General features: G+C 36.9%; 1 protein-coding gene across 1 annotated transcript in view; it reads right to left on the bottom strand.

Moving 5' to 3' along the window:
* PASD1 (PAS domain containing repressor 1) overlaps positions 1 to 10,797 on the bottom strand; it is a 65,779-nt gene extending 54,982 nt beyond the window's left edge. Inside the window, exons 1-4 of the mRNA XM_070501797.1 lie at positions 10,766 to 10,797; positions 9,719 to 9,812; positions 5,748 to 5,867; positions 3,532 to 3,621 (exon numbers count right to left, since the gene is read on the bottom strand). Of these exons, the coding sequence (XP_070357898.1) occupies positions 3,532 to 3,621; positions 5,748 to 5,867; positions 9,719 to 9,812; positions 10,766 to 10,797 (336 nt within the window). The remainder of the gene's footprint in view (positions 1 to 3,531; positions 3,622 to 5,747; positions 5,868 to 9,718; positions 9,813 to 10,765) is intronic.
* Between the last annotated feature and the right edge of the window lie 6,642 nt (positions 10,798 to 17,439).

Genomic DNA, 17,439 nt, shown 5'->3' with positions numbered 1-17,439 from the left:
AAGATCAAGGTACTTAGAGCTTAATGAAGCAAGGATAAATACCAGTGAAGAAGTAAGGAGGTTTTTCAAAAGCCAAGTTTGCAAATATGAACTAGTTGTCCCACAAATATTAGTATGGTGAGTCTCAGTCATGCCAAATAAAGAGTAAAGGAATTTACTCCACTCCATGACATTTACCGAGAATCCAGACAAGAAGCGTCTTTTTGCTGGCATAGACATTCACATCGCACATGCGTTAGAAAACTGTTCAACTATACAGGGCACCGTGAAGGCTAAGAGCCTCTGCACGAGATTCAGACTGCATCCTGAATCAAACAAGACTCATCATTAGTAATGCTCTACTATGCTGTACTGTGCTATACTAAGCTTCCCAGGGAGAACAGCAAAACTCATCACAACTATCACAAACTAACCATACACCTATGTGCAAAACGTAATAAAGTCTCTTAGAAACTAACGTTGAAAAATTCTTCCCATGATGAAATGTGTATTTTGAAAGTTTCATTTGTTTAAGAATTGTAAAAGGGAACTATATGTAAATCCTCAGTTTTACTTATTTATTTTTTTGCAGTGCTTGGGAGATGATGAAGTAGGGTGAGTAGGAGGGCAGACTACTAGAAACGGGGTAATGACGACAAGTTTTTCCAAAAGAAAAGCTGTCAAGGAAATCAATGATTGGGAAAGTGTGATGGCAGATTTCAGATATCAGTTTAATAGCATGATGATGATAATAGCCACCACTTTAGTCATGGTATGTGTTATAACATCTTTAACTTGGACTCTCCCCTTCTTTTTGTCACACTCCCATTCAACCCATCAGCAAAACTTATTTTACCTACAAAACACTGACTACTTCCACTTCCACCTTAAAACAATCCCTAACCATCTATTGCCTGGGCTGTTGCAATAGGTTTCCAAGTGGACTCCCTGCTGCCATGCTTGTCCCCATAACCTATTCTTCTTAACACAAGAGCCAGAGAGATCCTGATAAAACTTAAGTTCAGATCATTTCCTTCATCTGCTCCAATACCCTCAATGGCTTCCTCCCATCTCAGAGGAAATGGCAAAGTCATTACAATGGCCCTAAACAAGGTGGACCTCTGTTACTACTCTGATCTGATCACCTCTTAGTATTTTTTCTTTTCCTCACAGCACTCCAGTCACGGTGGTTTCTTTACCATACTTTATCCACACCAAGCACATTTCTGCTTTAGGGCTTCTCATGCACTTTTGCTTCTGCCTGGAACACACTTGCTCCAGTTATCTGCATGATTCACATAACTCACTCCATTCAGGTCTCTGTTCAAATGTCACCTGATCAGACAGGCCTGCACTAACCAGCCCATTTGTAATAGCTCACCTCTGGTCACTCTCTAAGTAATATTTTTTCCCCATTTACAGATGAGAAACTAAAGCTTATGTACTTAGTGAATGTCAGAGCTAAATTTTAATCTCCAGATTATTTGCCTCCAAAGATCAAGTTCTTCCCACCTCATCACCTTATCAGTTAGAGCAGCCCAATAGACAGAGGTGCCTTGATTTTTAATGAAACTGTAGATTCCTGGAGCCAGACAGATACTCTAGAAATGGTTTGGTTTCCATATTATTATAAGATGGGTGACTATTAAAATGAAATTTCTAATCAAAGCCTGGAAAAAAATTGCATGTTGTTAAAAATTACGAAGAATTAGGATTTAATGAGGAAAAGTGTGACATTGTGCCTCAGGTATAGTTCTTTTTAACCCTGATTTATAAGAATACATAACGTAACTCCCATTTAATGTTTATGTACAGTCGTAATAGTTATAGCTTTATTTTTAAGTCTACCAATCTCAGGTAATCGAGTCATGGTTTCAGATTAGTTGTTCAAACCATCTCCCAGACACCTCTACCTTAGGTTGGCCGTATATGTGTGTGTTTGTGGGTGTGTATAAGACACCTCAAATGTTGAAGGGTGAAAGAGTCTCTTCAGAGTGAAAACTTTGAACCAAAATACATAAAGAAACAAGGATAATATAACTAACACCATCACTGAAAAATCTTCATGTAATAGGAAAAAGTCACTAGTCTTAGTGTATGACAAATTTGGTTTAAGCAATATATAATACCACAAGAATCTGAGTAGTTTTCTGGTTTCCACTATAACAAAATATAATCTGTAATGGATCATACTTATACATTCTTTCTTTTAATATAGATTTAATAAGACCATTCCCCTCCCACGATATAAGTACTCTGAAGTTCAATTCAATGAATCTCTCTAATGTTTGAATTTTATTCAGCTGTTTTGGTATCCTACAAATATAAGCTGAATTTGAAAATGTACATTGTTTTCTAAAAGAAAGGAAGAGAGTGAGAAATAGAGATGGATCATAGTATCCGTAAATAAAGAGAAAAGAGTAGAAAAGCTCTCTGAGTTTCCAAGTGGGCCATGGAACATGCCGGCTGAAACAGCATAACTGGTGGACTAAGCTTCTAATCAATCCACATCTAACTTAACTACAGAGTAATTTAACAAAATTTCTACAAATTTACATGTTCCCAACTTGATTGCTATAGATCTCTGGGTCAAGGTTTGTCAAGTTCTTGAGACAACTCTGTGGAGTGAGGAATATGCAATGAAAGCAACAACCCAGATATGATTAACACAACGAGCCAAAGGACAGAGATGGTGGCAGTGGTGGATTTCAGAGGTGGTGGTGGATGTATTCTACAAAGCCCCTCTTCACTAATACGCATTAGTGGAATATGAAGGTATGTAGTACTTTTGTGCTTAAGCCATGTATTTGTTAGGTGTGCAGCCTAAAGATCCAGAAACATTTTTAGGAAATCATATACTCTAAGTCAATGGGACTAGGAAGACAGAAAAAGCTTTCCTGAGAGAGGCATAGAAACACCAAAGGGCTCGGGACTGAGTGATCATTTTAGACACCAGAGACCCTGACTACAACTCATGTGTAGATGTCTTCAGCAATACTTACAATATTGATAATCTATACAATTTTTTCTAAATTTGTTCTTCAGTACAAAGAAACCAAAAGCAAATCAGACCTGGAAATGGATGCCTCGAGCAAGCATGAGCAAATTATGACTTTCATTGTTTAATCAATATATGATAGATCCTAAAAAAATGCACAAAATCAAATACATCCATCCCAGTGAAGGCTGCCTTGCAAAGCAGTCACCCTGGGGACTATCCACTGATTCTGAGGAGACTGCCATTTCGAAAAGCACATTCTTCTTTGGAGATTGCCTTCAGGGGCAGTTTACAAACCACATGCACACACACACACACACACACACACACACGTACACACAGACACACTGACACACACAAAGTGTTTCATTACCTCATATCAGTTTCTTTTTATAGATTTAAAACTGAAACCAATGGAGAGGACAATCAAACAGGTGCACATTTTCACAACATTGAGAACGTCTTCTCTGGTGAGTTATATGCTCCTGAAAACAAATAATGAACCCTTAAGTAGCAAACCCAATGATCCTTTCCCAAAAGCTGGAAGAACTTACTGAAAAATAGCCAAGGAGAGAAGAGATATTTCCATCCACGAAAATTATCACTCCATCTGTGCTCAGTATTATCATAAATCCATCTAATGACTAATGAAGAGAGAATGATAATGTAATTAAATAGTGGAACAATAATAAAATGATAACTTTATTTCTAAATGCATAAGTAATTACAGTAACACACTGAAAATGTATTGTGGTCCTTAAATATCAATAAGGCAGGCACAGACTTAATTAAAATTCCATTATTCTGCCTCCTACACAGAATCTATTTAACCTTAAGCATGAGATGTTTATCAAATGATGTGCCACTTAGACAAACAAATTTTAATGTACACCCAATTAACAAAAAACTCTCCAACACAAACTAGGAAGATTCATTTCCGTATGTAGGTTGTTTCACATTTAATTCAAAGTTAATTTCAAAAACGCTAAGAATATTTTGGAGGGCATTTTCATTTGTAGTTAGTTGAGTCATCCACCAATAAACATGGATATTGCCATCACCTTCCTGCTATATAGTGGATTAGATAGCCAGACAAATGCTTCCTGGTAGCGAACACCTAACATGACGAAGAAAATATATAAAAATTTATTATTTCAAAACAGGACTGAGCTTATGGTAAAGTAAGGGAAACAATCTGATATCAGAAATGGCTAGAACATGGGAATGAAGAGGTAAGGGGATATCGGAGCCTGTACTTGCCACGGGAATATCTGCACAACACTGATGGCATAGAGCTTAGGGGACAGAAAGCAAAGCTGCCTGCACAAGGTGGGAGGTAAAATCAAAGACTCCTGCATAAAGCCAGGCCTCCCAAAGGAAACACTCTCAGCAGGCAAAATAGAAAGATCTTATCCCGCAAAGAGAGACAGGGAATGTGCATGCCTGCCTCAGCCTCAGCTCTGGCTAGAGAAGAAAAGAAAAACCAGTCTCATCTGGGAATTGCTAAACAGAAGCCAACACACACACAGATTTGGAGCTGAAATTCACATACTACCTGTGTAGCCCTCAACACTGCAAGCCTATTGTTTAGTTTAAAGTTGTCCTGACCCCAGATAACTAGTGAAAACAATCGAAATGATCTCTTGAGAATTATTTTAAAACCAGGGCTCAAAGAATTCATGCAGATAAAGTTCCAAATAGCATGGACTTATAATAAAATATTAATAAACACAGGAAGAAATGAAACATAGTGAACAAGAGGCCATATGAACAATAACATGCAGATTCAGATTGACAAACAGTAGATACTGGAATTATCAGAAATAGAATATAAAATAAATATGCTTAGTATGCTTAAATAAATAACAAATGGTATTGAAGATATGATGAAGGAACAAGAGACTCAAAACTGACCAAGCAGATATGAAAAATAATCAAACAAAATGTCTAAAAATGATATCACCAAAAATAAAAATTCAATGTATAAGTTAAATAGCATGTTAGAACATAGCTGGAAAAACAATTTTTGAATTGGAAGATAGAGCTCAAGAAATGACTCAAACTGCAACACAAAGAGACAGAGGAATGAAAAATGAGAAATTAAGTGACATGGAGAAGAGAGTGAGAAGGAGTACTTTCACCTTTTACAACATGTTCACTTTATTTCTCACAACTCAGTGAAGTAGAGATATTTTTACCCATTTTACAGAGGAAGAAATCAAGGTTCAGAGACAGTAACTTTCTAAAGGACACAGAGCAAGTAAGCGACAAAGGCACAATTCATGTCCCTATCTGTTTGACTCAAAAGACCATGGTCATTCAGGCTTTAGTTTGTGGGTTTTGAACTTAGCGAAATTAACCAGTTCCCTTGGAGAAAGAAGCCATAAACACCTCATGTCCTTGAGGAAAAAAATAAGACTTGAAGGCTTAACAATCTATGCTGAATGAGTACCATACAATTACTTACCTTGCCACTAATCTATGCAAAGACTTGTTCGTATTTCTTGTCATTTGAGATCAGTGGTTTTCAAAACTCAGTTGGCATAAGCAGCATCTGGAGAGCCTGTTAAAAATGTAGGCACCTAGCCCCTACTAGGATTGAGATTCTGATTCAGACAGTTTAAGGTGGGTCCCAGGAATCTGCATTTTTACCAAACTCCTTAGGTAATTCTGCTATGCATGGCCTCCTAGCCACATTTAAACATTATTCTTTATCTTCTATTGCACATATTCTGCATACTAAGCAATCAAAGAACAAAACCCCTCTTACTTGTAGCGTCATATGGTTGAAGTCTTCATAGGTGTGGAATGATGGAACCCAATCAGATTGCTCTCTAGAGCTTTCTGGACTGTCTTTGTCTTTTTGCAAAAAGGAAGAAAAGACATAAAACTGTCACATTAAAATTATTAGCTATGGGTATTAGACTTTTCAAAGTTATAATTAATTTTATAGAAAAGACTCTCATGAGAAAATACTGAGTGCTAATGAAGGATCTGATGTAGACTAACTAATTGCTTATAAATTATCATAAACATAGAAGTGTTTGGAATTGAAAAATATCTTGAAGATCATCCAACTCAGTTTCTACTAAGCACATTATGACCTCTCCAACAACTTATGATTTTCCACCTCCAGTTATTTCCTTTTCTTTGACTTGTTAAAGTCTTCTGAATTCTACCAAAACCCAGTATTCATAATACGTCAGATAAGGTACAGGCTGTGTCAAGGGCTCTGGGCATATCCAGACACCTAAAATCTCCCCAATGCCTGGCTGCAATAGGGAATTCCATGATTTAGTTTGACCCAATTAAGCTTTTAGCAAGGGCCCTTAACTAGAAAATCTTTAAGCCCTATCTTGTATCTCTTCAAAGTTCTTGACGCTGTTCTATCTCCCATCCATCCTTCTCCATTCTTCGAGGTTTTCTCGTTTTCTCCATGAGCAGTATTTCTGCTCCTGTGCTCACTCAGAGCCTTTGCTATCAACATCTGGCCCTCTCCATCTCCCCCAATCCCACCTACTCCGCTGACTTCTCTAACTCAGGGACTCCACTAACACAGCCCTCTAACCTCCAGTTATTTTAATGCGTATCAATAAATGTTAGTTTCTTCTCCTCACGGAAAAGTTAGAGACCCATGGCATACAGATCAGGGTTAGAGACCCTGATATCTATTAAAAACATTAAACCCCTAACAAGGATAATTCTGAGAGCAGCACTTGCTTTCTTAGTGGGTATGAGTCTCAGATCCTTTCCTATGAGTAGATTCAGATAAGAAGGAGGCCAGGCATGAGCAGGAATGCTCCAGAACCCTCACTAAGGAGGGAATGAGAAGAGGGCATGTAACTTCATGGGAAGTAGAAATAATATGAAAAAGAAACCACACCAATTACACAACTGCCTCAAAGTCAGTGTGCCTGACAACTGCCCCCGCCTGGAAACTCAATTCTGGTCACAGTTTTTCAAACTCAGGATACAACCTATGACACTCTCCCAAAGCCAGTTTCTGAAGTCGCTTCCCCATTGACTTTCAGCTCCACCTAGTGACTTTCATCTCCCATACTCCATTTTTTATTTCCAAAGAAATAAAAATGACAGAAGAAAGTCCATATATTTCCAAGAAAAGAAAACTACTGTATTTTATCACTCAATCATCAAAGGCTTTTCTACTTACTACTACCCGGGAACTTGTGCTTGTTTGGCTTCCAGGGCAGGCACCATATCCAGTTCTTTGCTATAACCCCAGTGCCTCGCACAGTACTTAACTCATAATAAAGATTTGGTAATTCTTGTTAAACTGAACCTCATTCATTCATTTACTTAACTGATACTTACTGAGTTCCTACTATGTATCCTACTCTGTTTTAGAGGCTCAGGATACAGTATGAACAAGACAAATAAAGTGACTGTCTTTTTGTGTCTTACAGACTTGAGTGAGGGGGAGACAGATAATCAACACATAGACAATGGACCTGATAGTTTCATGTATCTTTAAGTGCAATAATTTAGAGTGCGTGATCAAGGAAAGCCTTGCTGAGAAGGTAACATCTGAGCCAAGATCTGAAAGACAGGAAGACCCAGGAGTAAAGTACCTCAGACAGAGGAAGCAGTAAGTACAAAGCAAGGCAGGAAATAATTTGGCCTATATGAACAACAGACAGGAAGCCAAAGGAGCTATAGTAGGGTGACCAAGAGACAGAGTAGTAGGAAATAAAGTCTGAGAGTTAGGCAGGGCCAGATCACGTAGGGTATATGGTAAGGAGTTGATATTATTCTGAGTACAACATGAAGTGCTTTTAAGCAGGAGAGTGACATATATTTTTAAAAGATCAGTGTGGTTGTTTGTGGAAAACAGATCAAATTGGGGAGCAAGGGTGGAAGGAGAGAGTCTAATGAGGAAGCTTCCTCAAAAGTAACAGATGATGGTGGCCTGGATTAAGCTGGTACACCAAGGCTATGGAAATGGGGAGAAGAGAATGGATATGACATATATTTTAGAGGTAAAGCCAAAGGATTTGCTGATGGATTGGGTGAGGAGGTGAGAGAGATAGAGGACACAAGAATGACTTTTAGATTTTTAGCTTGAGCAGCTAGAAGAATGACTGATGGTACCAGTTTTTGAAATGGGGAGAACCAGGGGTAGGGGTGCGAGAGGCAATGGAATGGAGAGGGATCAAGAGTTCCTTTAGGGCCATGTTAACTTTCCTGTTAAATATCCAAGTGAAGAAATCACATAGGAAACTCTCTTGCTGATTTAACAATGAGTACGATTCTCAAGTGTGGCGCTCAGGTAGGAGGACAGGGTCAGAGAGATTTAAAAAGTAGGGGTCACTGACATCCAGGTAGCACTTCAAATTAAGGGACTGGATGAGATTACTTGCGAAATGAGTGTAGATATAGAAGAGAAAAGGTCCAAGGACTGAACCCTGGGGCACATCAATGTTTGGAAGTTGAAAGGGGAAGTAGGCGGATGCAAGGAAAGACGGAGGAGTGGCCAACGAGCTAGGAGAGAAATCAGGTGAGTGTATTATCCTGGAAGCCAAGAGAAAAGTGATTCAAGAAGGAGGGAGTTAAATCAGGCAATATTTGTCTTTCTCTGGCTTATTTCGTTTAACATCATACGATCAAGGTCCATCCATGTTGTTGCTAATGGGATGATTTTGTCTTTTTTATGGCATGATTTCACTCATATGTGGAAGATAACAAACACATGGATAAAGAGAACAGATTAGTGGTTACCAGAGGGCAAGGAGGTTGGGGGGGTGGGCAAAAGGGACAAAGGGGCACATATGTATGGTGATGGATAAAAATTAGACTACTGGGGGTGAGCACGATGAAGTGTATTCACGAAGTGATACACAATAATGTACACCTGAAATTACACAGTGTTATAAATCATTACAATCAAAATAAAATTACTTAAAAAGAAAAAGCAAATAGGAAAATGGGGGGAAAAAGGAGGGAGTGGTCACCTGTCCAATGCTTTTGAAAGGTCAGGAAAGACGCGGACAGTTAAGGGACCAAAGAATTCACCAATGTGGAGGTCACTCTTATTCCTGACACACATAGTTGTACTGCAGGGGCAGGAGCTCCAGCCACAGTGAAGGGGGATGAGGAAAGAAGGAGGCATGAGGAAGCGGAGACAGAGTCTATACAATCCTTTCAAGAAGTTTTGCTGTGAAGGGGCACATAAACAGGGCAATAGCTGGAGGTATCATGGGATCAAGAAAGTTTTTTTTAAATAAGAGGTTTTTACAGAATCATTACATGTTTATGGGCATAATCAGCTCACATGTTTTGAGTTAAACCTACTTAAGTATTATAGGTACTATTTTAAATCCTCAAGGCCATGTTTCGCTTAGTAACATTTACCATATGCCTTCAAACGCCTAAGATACAGAAATCTGCATTATTGTTGACCAGTACACTTTTATTAATTCTCATTTCCTTGTTCCACTTTTGTATGAACCTCAATAATATTTTCAGCATTGACCATAAGCAAATTAATGAATGGAGAGAAACTAGATATCTGTGTATTAAAAGGTGCTTCAGGAGACCTTCTGGTCATGAATCCCTCCCAAGAGTGTTTGAAGTAAAGGAGGAGAGCCGGCTGTCTCCCCCACAGCTAATTTCCAATGTGACTAATCAAAAAGCTCTAAGAATGGGTTAGTGGGCTCAAATCAAACCTTCCTTCTGAGACACAGCAGTAGTGCTCTGCACTGTTTTCACTCTGTCTCCTTTTACGGGATAGCCATGAGTCTGCAGCAGGGTGCGTAGTCTTGCGAAGAGGGCTTTGACATGTTCCTTCTCTTTATTTTCTGATGTATCAGATGCATCCCTAATCGACAAAAAACAATCAGAGTTATTAATGGTAACGGGAGGGCTGGGAATTCAGATGGTGGAACAATGGATGGAAAGCAATAAGAAGAGAGAAAGGGAGATGTTAACGTCAACATCTGAGCAAAAATCCAGTCCCTTTGATCAGTCATAGGACAGCAATAACTGTCAATATTAAAAGAAGGAAATGAAAGCCATTCTCATCTCCCTAAGACTGTGAGGCCATTGAGGGACCAGATCTGTCTCTATGTCTTCCATGGCAAAGCCCAACACAATGTCTGGCACAGCGGCCTAAGAATTATATAAAATAAGCCCAAATTAATTTGAATTTGATGGTGGGTCTTTGTTCCACCATATATTCTTACCTGTTATAAGAGTACTTCTGATTAAGGAAAATTGTTTCTAAATGATCTGTAATTACTCAAGAGGCTCTCTCAAAGCCAATGCCCCTTCTCAGAGAGAAAGTTGAGCAATCTAATGCTAATTGAGATGTTTTTTACACCTTTAAAAAATGTAGACCATACTGAAAAATTTTGACAAAAACTTTTTGATCAGCACGCCAAAATTTACTTAGATACTTGAACTGAAAAAATAAGGTAATTTGTCTTCTCAAACGTAAATGAATTTAAGCTCTAGGCAAGCCAAGGACCCAAAACAGGCTTCTAAACCTATCAGGGAGTGTAAACCATTTATTTAGTGTCACTCTGGGCAGCCACCATGCAAGGTATGGATGACACAGTTTGATGAGGGGGGCTGTAAGACACAACACTGGCAATACACTAAGGATTATAATAGAGCTGGGGCTAGGGACTAGGGAAAATCCACTAGAAAGAACAAATTTCCCTGAATGAGGCAGGTTTTCCCGAGGAAGTAGGATTTTGCTAGATGTGAAATGAGAACAAAGGACAGGGGAGAGGGCTTTGACATAAGTATTAGTCAGTTATGAGTTCATACCTCTGCTCTTTTTCTCTGTCCTCCTCATCCATTATTCAGTGATATAACAAAGAATTCTGAAATCAAAATGGAGCAACTTTACTAAGAAATCAGTCTATGATGAATCACAGTAAAGCAATAAGACTAATCAAAATTCTCAATTGCGTAGCACCTTTCCCTCCAGGAATGCCTACTTCTTTTAAAGATAGAATTTCATTAGTATCAACAATCCTCTCAAATGTTATGTAAATGTTGAACACTTGCTTTATCATATGGTCCCCAATGAATGTTTGTCACAATAATATGACAAATGAATATATTTTTGAAAGAGTTACGAAAACATCCTGTGAAGTTATACAACTTAATCCAAAAGTTAAGCATTTGTAGATTTAATTCCATATCCTAACTTCCTTTAATTCTTTTAACTTCAAGAACACTTAATGAAACAAAGACAGATGCGAGTTGAAAGCTTCATATCTAGCCACAATATCATGCCTCAACAGACCAATCTGCATTAATGCTTATATCACAGAAATCCTGGGGATATAGAAAACAGCCCTGAAATCACCAAAGTCCTCTGCTTTGAATTGTATAATTAGACTCAAACATCACCTCAAGGTCAAAGCCTCAAGGTAGAAATAAATGACATTCAAATATATGTGTGTTAAACAAGAAGAAACAGTTAAAATATAGCAAACATCCTTTAAATGCTTTCAAGCAGGTAAGGGAAAGTGCAGGGGTCAAACACTGGGAAGGCACTGAAAACCAAAACCAGTTAGTATACTAACCTGTGCTACTGCAGGGATGGGGATGTACAGCTATGCAACAAAGGAGCGTGGGTACTAAGGCCCTCTTGGGTGAAGGAGAATCCAAGCAGGGAATTGAATCTAAAACCCACCACCTCCTACCTATGTATAGCCAAGATTCCCAGAGGCTACAATGTCATTTAAAAGTCCTCCCACCAAAAAAGAAAGAAAACAAGGAAGTTTGTCTGCTTGAGCACATTCTCTGGGTGGGAAAGAAAAGGGTGCTACTGGACTGGATCAACCTTAGGGTTTCAGGAGAAGCAAAGACACTCCCATTCTGAAGAGATACTCTCTAAAGCCAGGTTCCATGGACTTTCCACAGATAAGGCACTGGTGAAAATCAGCTCACCATCCAAAATTGGAAAATACATGAAGAAACAGTCAATCCACCAAATGCCAGAATTAGGACACACCCCAGCAGTATGAGACCTCCAAGAACCTCAAATTAAAATACTTGAAAGCCATTATAAAATAATTGTGTTTAAAAATATTAAAAACTGAATAAATGGAACTGAAAATATGAGAAAAGACCAGGTAGATGCAAAAGAAAACAAAAGAGAAATTTTATAAAGACATATTCAATTAAATTAATTTCAAAAGAATGGATTAAACAATGTATTATCACAAATCTGATGAGAAAATTAGTAAATGGAATACAGATATGAATAAATTTACCATATTGCCTTTACAGAGAAACAATGAAGTGCAAAATATAAAACAAGAGATTATGAAACATAAAGGACAGAATGAGAAAGCCTAATATATATCTAATAGGAGTTCCAGATGAAGAGAACAGCAAGACAGGAGACAGGCAGTGAAGAGATAATGGCTGAAATTTTTCTAGAATGGAGAATGTGCTCCAATCTGGATAAATTAAAGCAAAACCACATCATATGAAAAGATGCTCAACATCACTAATTATTAGGGAAATGCAAATCAAAACTACAATGAGATATCTCCTCACACCCATCAGAATGGCTATAATTAACAAAACAAGCGTTGGGGAGGATGTGGAGAAAAGGGAAGACACACACTGCTGGTGGGAATGTCAACTGCGCAGCCATTATGGAAAACAATATGTAGATTCCTCAAAAATTTAGAATAGAACTATCATATGATCCAGCTATTCCACTGCTGGGTATTTATCCCAAGATAATGAAAACACTAAGTCAAAAAGATACATGCACACCTATGTTCATTACAGCATTATTCACAATAGCCAATATGTGGAAGCAACCTAAGTGCCCATCAATGGATGAATGGATAAAGAAGATGTGATACATACACACCACAGAATACTACTCAGCTATAAAAAAAGATGAAATCTTGCCATTTGGGACAACATGGATGGACCTTGAGGGTATTACGCTAAGTGAAATAGGTCAGACGGAGAAAGTCAAATACCATATGATTTCACTCATAAGTAGAAGATAAAAACAATGTCAAACAAACACATAGACACAGAGATCAGACTGGTGGTTATCAGAGGGGAAGGGGGGAGAGAGGAGGGCGAAAAGGGTGATAGGACATATGTGTTCAGTGATGGATAGTAATGAAGTCTTTGGGTGGTGAACATGATGTAGTCTACACAGAAATTGAAATATAATGATGTACACTTGACATTTATGTAATGTTATAAATTAATGTTACCTCAATAAAAATTAATTAATTTAAAAAAACACTTCTAGAAACATCATAGTGAAATTTCAGAACACAAAAGACAGCTAGGCCATTCTAGGCCATAAAACAGATCAACAAATACCAAAGAATAATACATACAGACCATATGCTCTGGCCCTAATGTCACTGTATTAGAAATCAAGAACAAAATGATAATATAAACCTCTATAGACTTGGACATTTAAAACAATAGCAACAACAACAACAAAATTTCCTAAACAGCTCTGGAAAACAGAAAATAGTCAGAATTGAAGTATTGTAAACACGCTACATATTAAAATATGTAAAATGCAGCTAAAGTAATACTGAGGAATTTACATTCTTAAATGCTTATAAGAAAAAAATGAAAATAAATGAGCTATGTATCAAAACAAATCATAAAGAGTAAAGCTAAATAGAAGAGAAGCAAGGAAATAATAAAGATAGGACCAAAAAACAACACAATAAAAAATAAAGATAAAATAGAACAGATCAAAAAATCAGTTTCTTAAAAAATAAAATAAAATAAAAAACATTGTTGTACCAGATCAATCAAAAATAAAGAAGACACATTTTGGAACAAAAAGTGCATACCTATGAATAAAAGAGATGGTAAAAGCAGTATGATCAACTCTATGCCCTTAAATTTGAAAACAGAGACAAAATAGAGGATTTCCTAGAAAAAAGTATTTTACTCAAACAATAAAAAGAAAATTGAAATAAATCCTATAAATGCAAAGAAATTAATTCAGTGATTAAAGATTTATCCACAGAAAAATGACTTAACCAAACCTAAAAAACACAGCTCCAATGGTTTCACAGGTGGGTACTTCCAAAGATTTTAATAACAAGTATCTCATATTTCATCCAAATTATGCCAGAAAACAGATAAAGAGAGAAGATATCCATCCAATTCATTGTATAATGCTAGTACATTCTTTATACCAAACCAGAATAGGGTAGCATTAGAAAACTTTATAAGCCAATTTTATTTATGATCCAGATTCAAAATCCTAAGTAAAATTACCAAACCCAAACCAGCACAGTATTTAAAAATTTGAGCTAATTCCAGAAATATCGGGATAATTTCACATCAGAAAAAAATATAATTCAACATATCAGACAAAAACAGAAAAAGAATGTGATCATCCCATAGATGCAGAAAACACATTCAATATAATTCAGTATACATACATGATTTTTAAAAATGTTCTTAACAGACTAAGTATAGACAGGAACCTCCTCAACCTGATAAGGGGAATCAATCAAAAGCATACAAACATCAAAGCGAAAAGTGGAACATTAGGGGCTGGCCCGGTGGCGCAGCGGTTAAGTGCGCACATTCCGTTCAGTGGCCCAGGGTTCGCCGGTTCGGATCCCAGGTGCAGACCTGGCACCGCTTGTCAAGCCATGCTGTGGCAGGCATCCCACATATAAAGTAGAGGAAGATGGGCAAGGATGTTAGGTCAGGGCCAGTCTTCCTCAGCAAATGAGGAGGACTGGCAGCAGATGTTACCTCGGGGCTAATCTTCCTCAAAAAAAAAAAAAGTGGAATATTAAAGGAATTCTTTAGATTCAGGGAGAAAAACAAGAATGGCTGCTAAAATATTCAATATACAGTGCTAAAGGTACTAACTAATGCATTAGGATAAGAAAAGTATATAAAACAAACAACACTTGGAAAGGAAAAACAAAGCAGTCCTCATTCATGAACACTATGCTTATCCACATAGGAAATCCAAGAGATTCTACACTTTACTAGAAATAATAAAATAGTTCAGCAAGGTTGCTGTATATAAGATTAATATTTAAAAATTAATTTTGTTCCTATAGAACAGCAACCAAAATTAGAAAATATTTTTTAAAGATACAATAGCAACAAAAATTTATAGAGACTACTGCTTATGGCCATGGAATAACTGATACAGGAATAGTCCTCCTGCCATGAACAACTAGGACACTAGAAAAATTTTAGGAAGTTCATGTTTAGATATATTGGAGAGAAGGCAGGATATGCCTGTGATCCCTGAGGTAAGAGGAAAAATGAAATGAGCCCTACAGCAATCCCCACTTTCTACCTAAAGTTACTTCCAGACCACAGTTCAGGGGGCACAATCCCAAGCAGAGTACAGCAATCTCACTAAAATTAGTATACAGAAATAAGTTCAGCAATGCCACGTTGGATGGAATTTGTGGAGAATGTCAGAAAGAAAGGAGCTATGGCAAAAAAAAAAAAAAGCTCCAGAAATGTGAATCCAGGTTCTCTTGAATCTCTGGCTGAATCCTAAGTTGTGCCTGTGCAGGGTGACACTCTACAAACAAGACCAATCCAAGAACAACAACCAGGGAAAGGACAAATACTATAAATCCAAAACGCACTAACAATCACAGTTTACACAGGGCTGGAAGACAATGAAGTTTCACCCAGCAGAGTGGAGAAAAAAGACTGAAAAAAATGAACAGAGCCTCAGTGTGGTACAACATCAGGCAATCGAAAATACATGTAACTGGATTCCCAGAAGGGGAAGGCAAAAAATATATATGAATAATGGCCATTTTTTCCCATATTGGATGAAAAATAAACTCATATTCTCAAGAAGCTCAGTAAACCCAAGAAAATAAACACAACTAAAAACTCACCAGGGCACATCATAAACAAATTGCTGAAAAGCAATTATAAAGAGAAATTCTTAAAAACAAACAGAAATAAAAGACGCATTTGACACAGGGGAAAAAATAATGTCCTTTGACTTTTCATCAGAACAATCCAAGTGAAAAAGAAAAAAAAAAAAAAGAAACATCTTTAAAGTGCTGGGGTGGGAGGAACAGCCTAGAATTCTATATCCAGCAAAAATATACCCTTCAAAGAAGCTGAAGGTAAAATAAAGGCATTTTCAGATGAACAAGATCTGAAAAAAGCCAAGGCCAGCATACCAGCACTACCAGAAATGTTAAAGGAAGTATTTCAGGCAGAAGGAAAAAACGCCAGATGGAAACTCACATCTACATAAAGAAATGAAAAGCACTGGCAATAACATACATGTGGATAAATGGGAAAGAGTTTTTTCATCTGTAATTTCTTTAAAAGATAATTAAAATAAAAGCAAACTACTATAGGGTTTAAAGTATATGTAGAAGTCAAATCTATATATAATATATATATAACACATAAGACAGGAGGGTGGAAAATAAAAATCTACTGTTGTTAAGTTTCTTACGTTATACATAAAGTGGCACAATCTTAATTCACGGCAGACAGAAATAAATTAAAGATGTATACTATAAACTGCCTAAAGCAACAAATAAAACACCCACGGGATACAGATGATAAATCAAAAGAGGTAAAATTAAATAATCATTTAATCCAAAAGAAAGCACAAAACGAAGACAAAGAGAACAAAGATCAAATGGGACAGAGAACATCTAGCAAGATGGTAGACTCAAACCTAACCATGTTTCTAATTATATTAACAGTCAATGGACTAAAGACACAATTGTAAAGTCTAGGATTGTCAAAACAGAGTAAAAAGTAAGACCAAACTATATGCGTCTACAGGATATTCACTTTAATTATAGAGATAAAGATAGGTTACAGGTAAAATGATAGAAACATATATACTACATAACCCTAACTATAAAAAGCTTGAGTGGCTAATTAATATCAGACAAAGCAGACTCCAGGATAAGGAACAGTACTAGGGAAAAAGGAGGACATGTCATAATGATAAAGCAGTCAATCAAGAAGACACAGCAATCCTAAATAGGTGTACATCTAATTATGAAGCTTCAAAATGAAGTAAGAAGTGAAAGAAGAAATAAACAAACCCACAATTACAGCTGGTGAGTTCAACACTCCTCTATGAGTAATCAAGAGAACAAATAAACAGAAAATCAGTAAGGATATTTAAGACTTACTACATTGACAGCAACTTGGCCCCATTTGTTTACAGAACACTGTGTCCAGCAACTGTAGAACACACATTTCCCATCTACATATAACAGTCATAAAGATTCAAAATATGCTAGGCCAAAAACCAGTTTCACTAAATATAAAACATTAAAACAGAATTAAATTAGAAATCAATAATAAATAAATAAATATCTTGAAAAAATTCAAATATTTGGAAATTAACATACTTCTAAATAATTTGTGGGTGAAAGAAGAAACCTTTGGAAAAGATTTAAACAAAGGAAATTAGACAATATTTCTAACTGAATGATTATGAAAAT

This window comes from Equus asinus, chromosome X (assembly GCF_041296235.1).
Source record: "Equus asinus isolate D_3611 breed Donkey chromosome X, EquAss-T2T_v2, whole genome shotgun sequence".
In the NCBI taxonomy this organism is placed as follows: Eukaryota; Metazoa; Chordata; class Mammalia; order Perissodactyla; family Equidae; genus Equus; species Equus asinus.
Note: the sequence above shows the minus strand (reverse complement) of the source record. Positions and strands in the feature narration are given on the sequence as shown.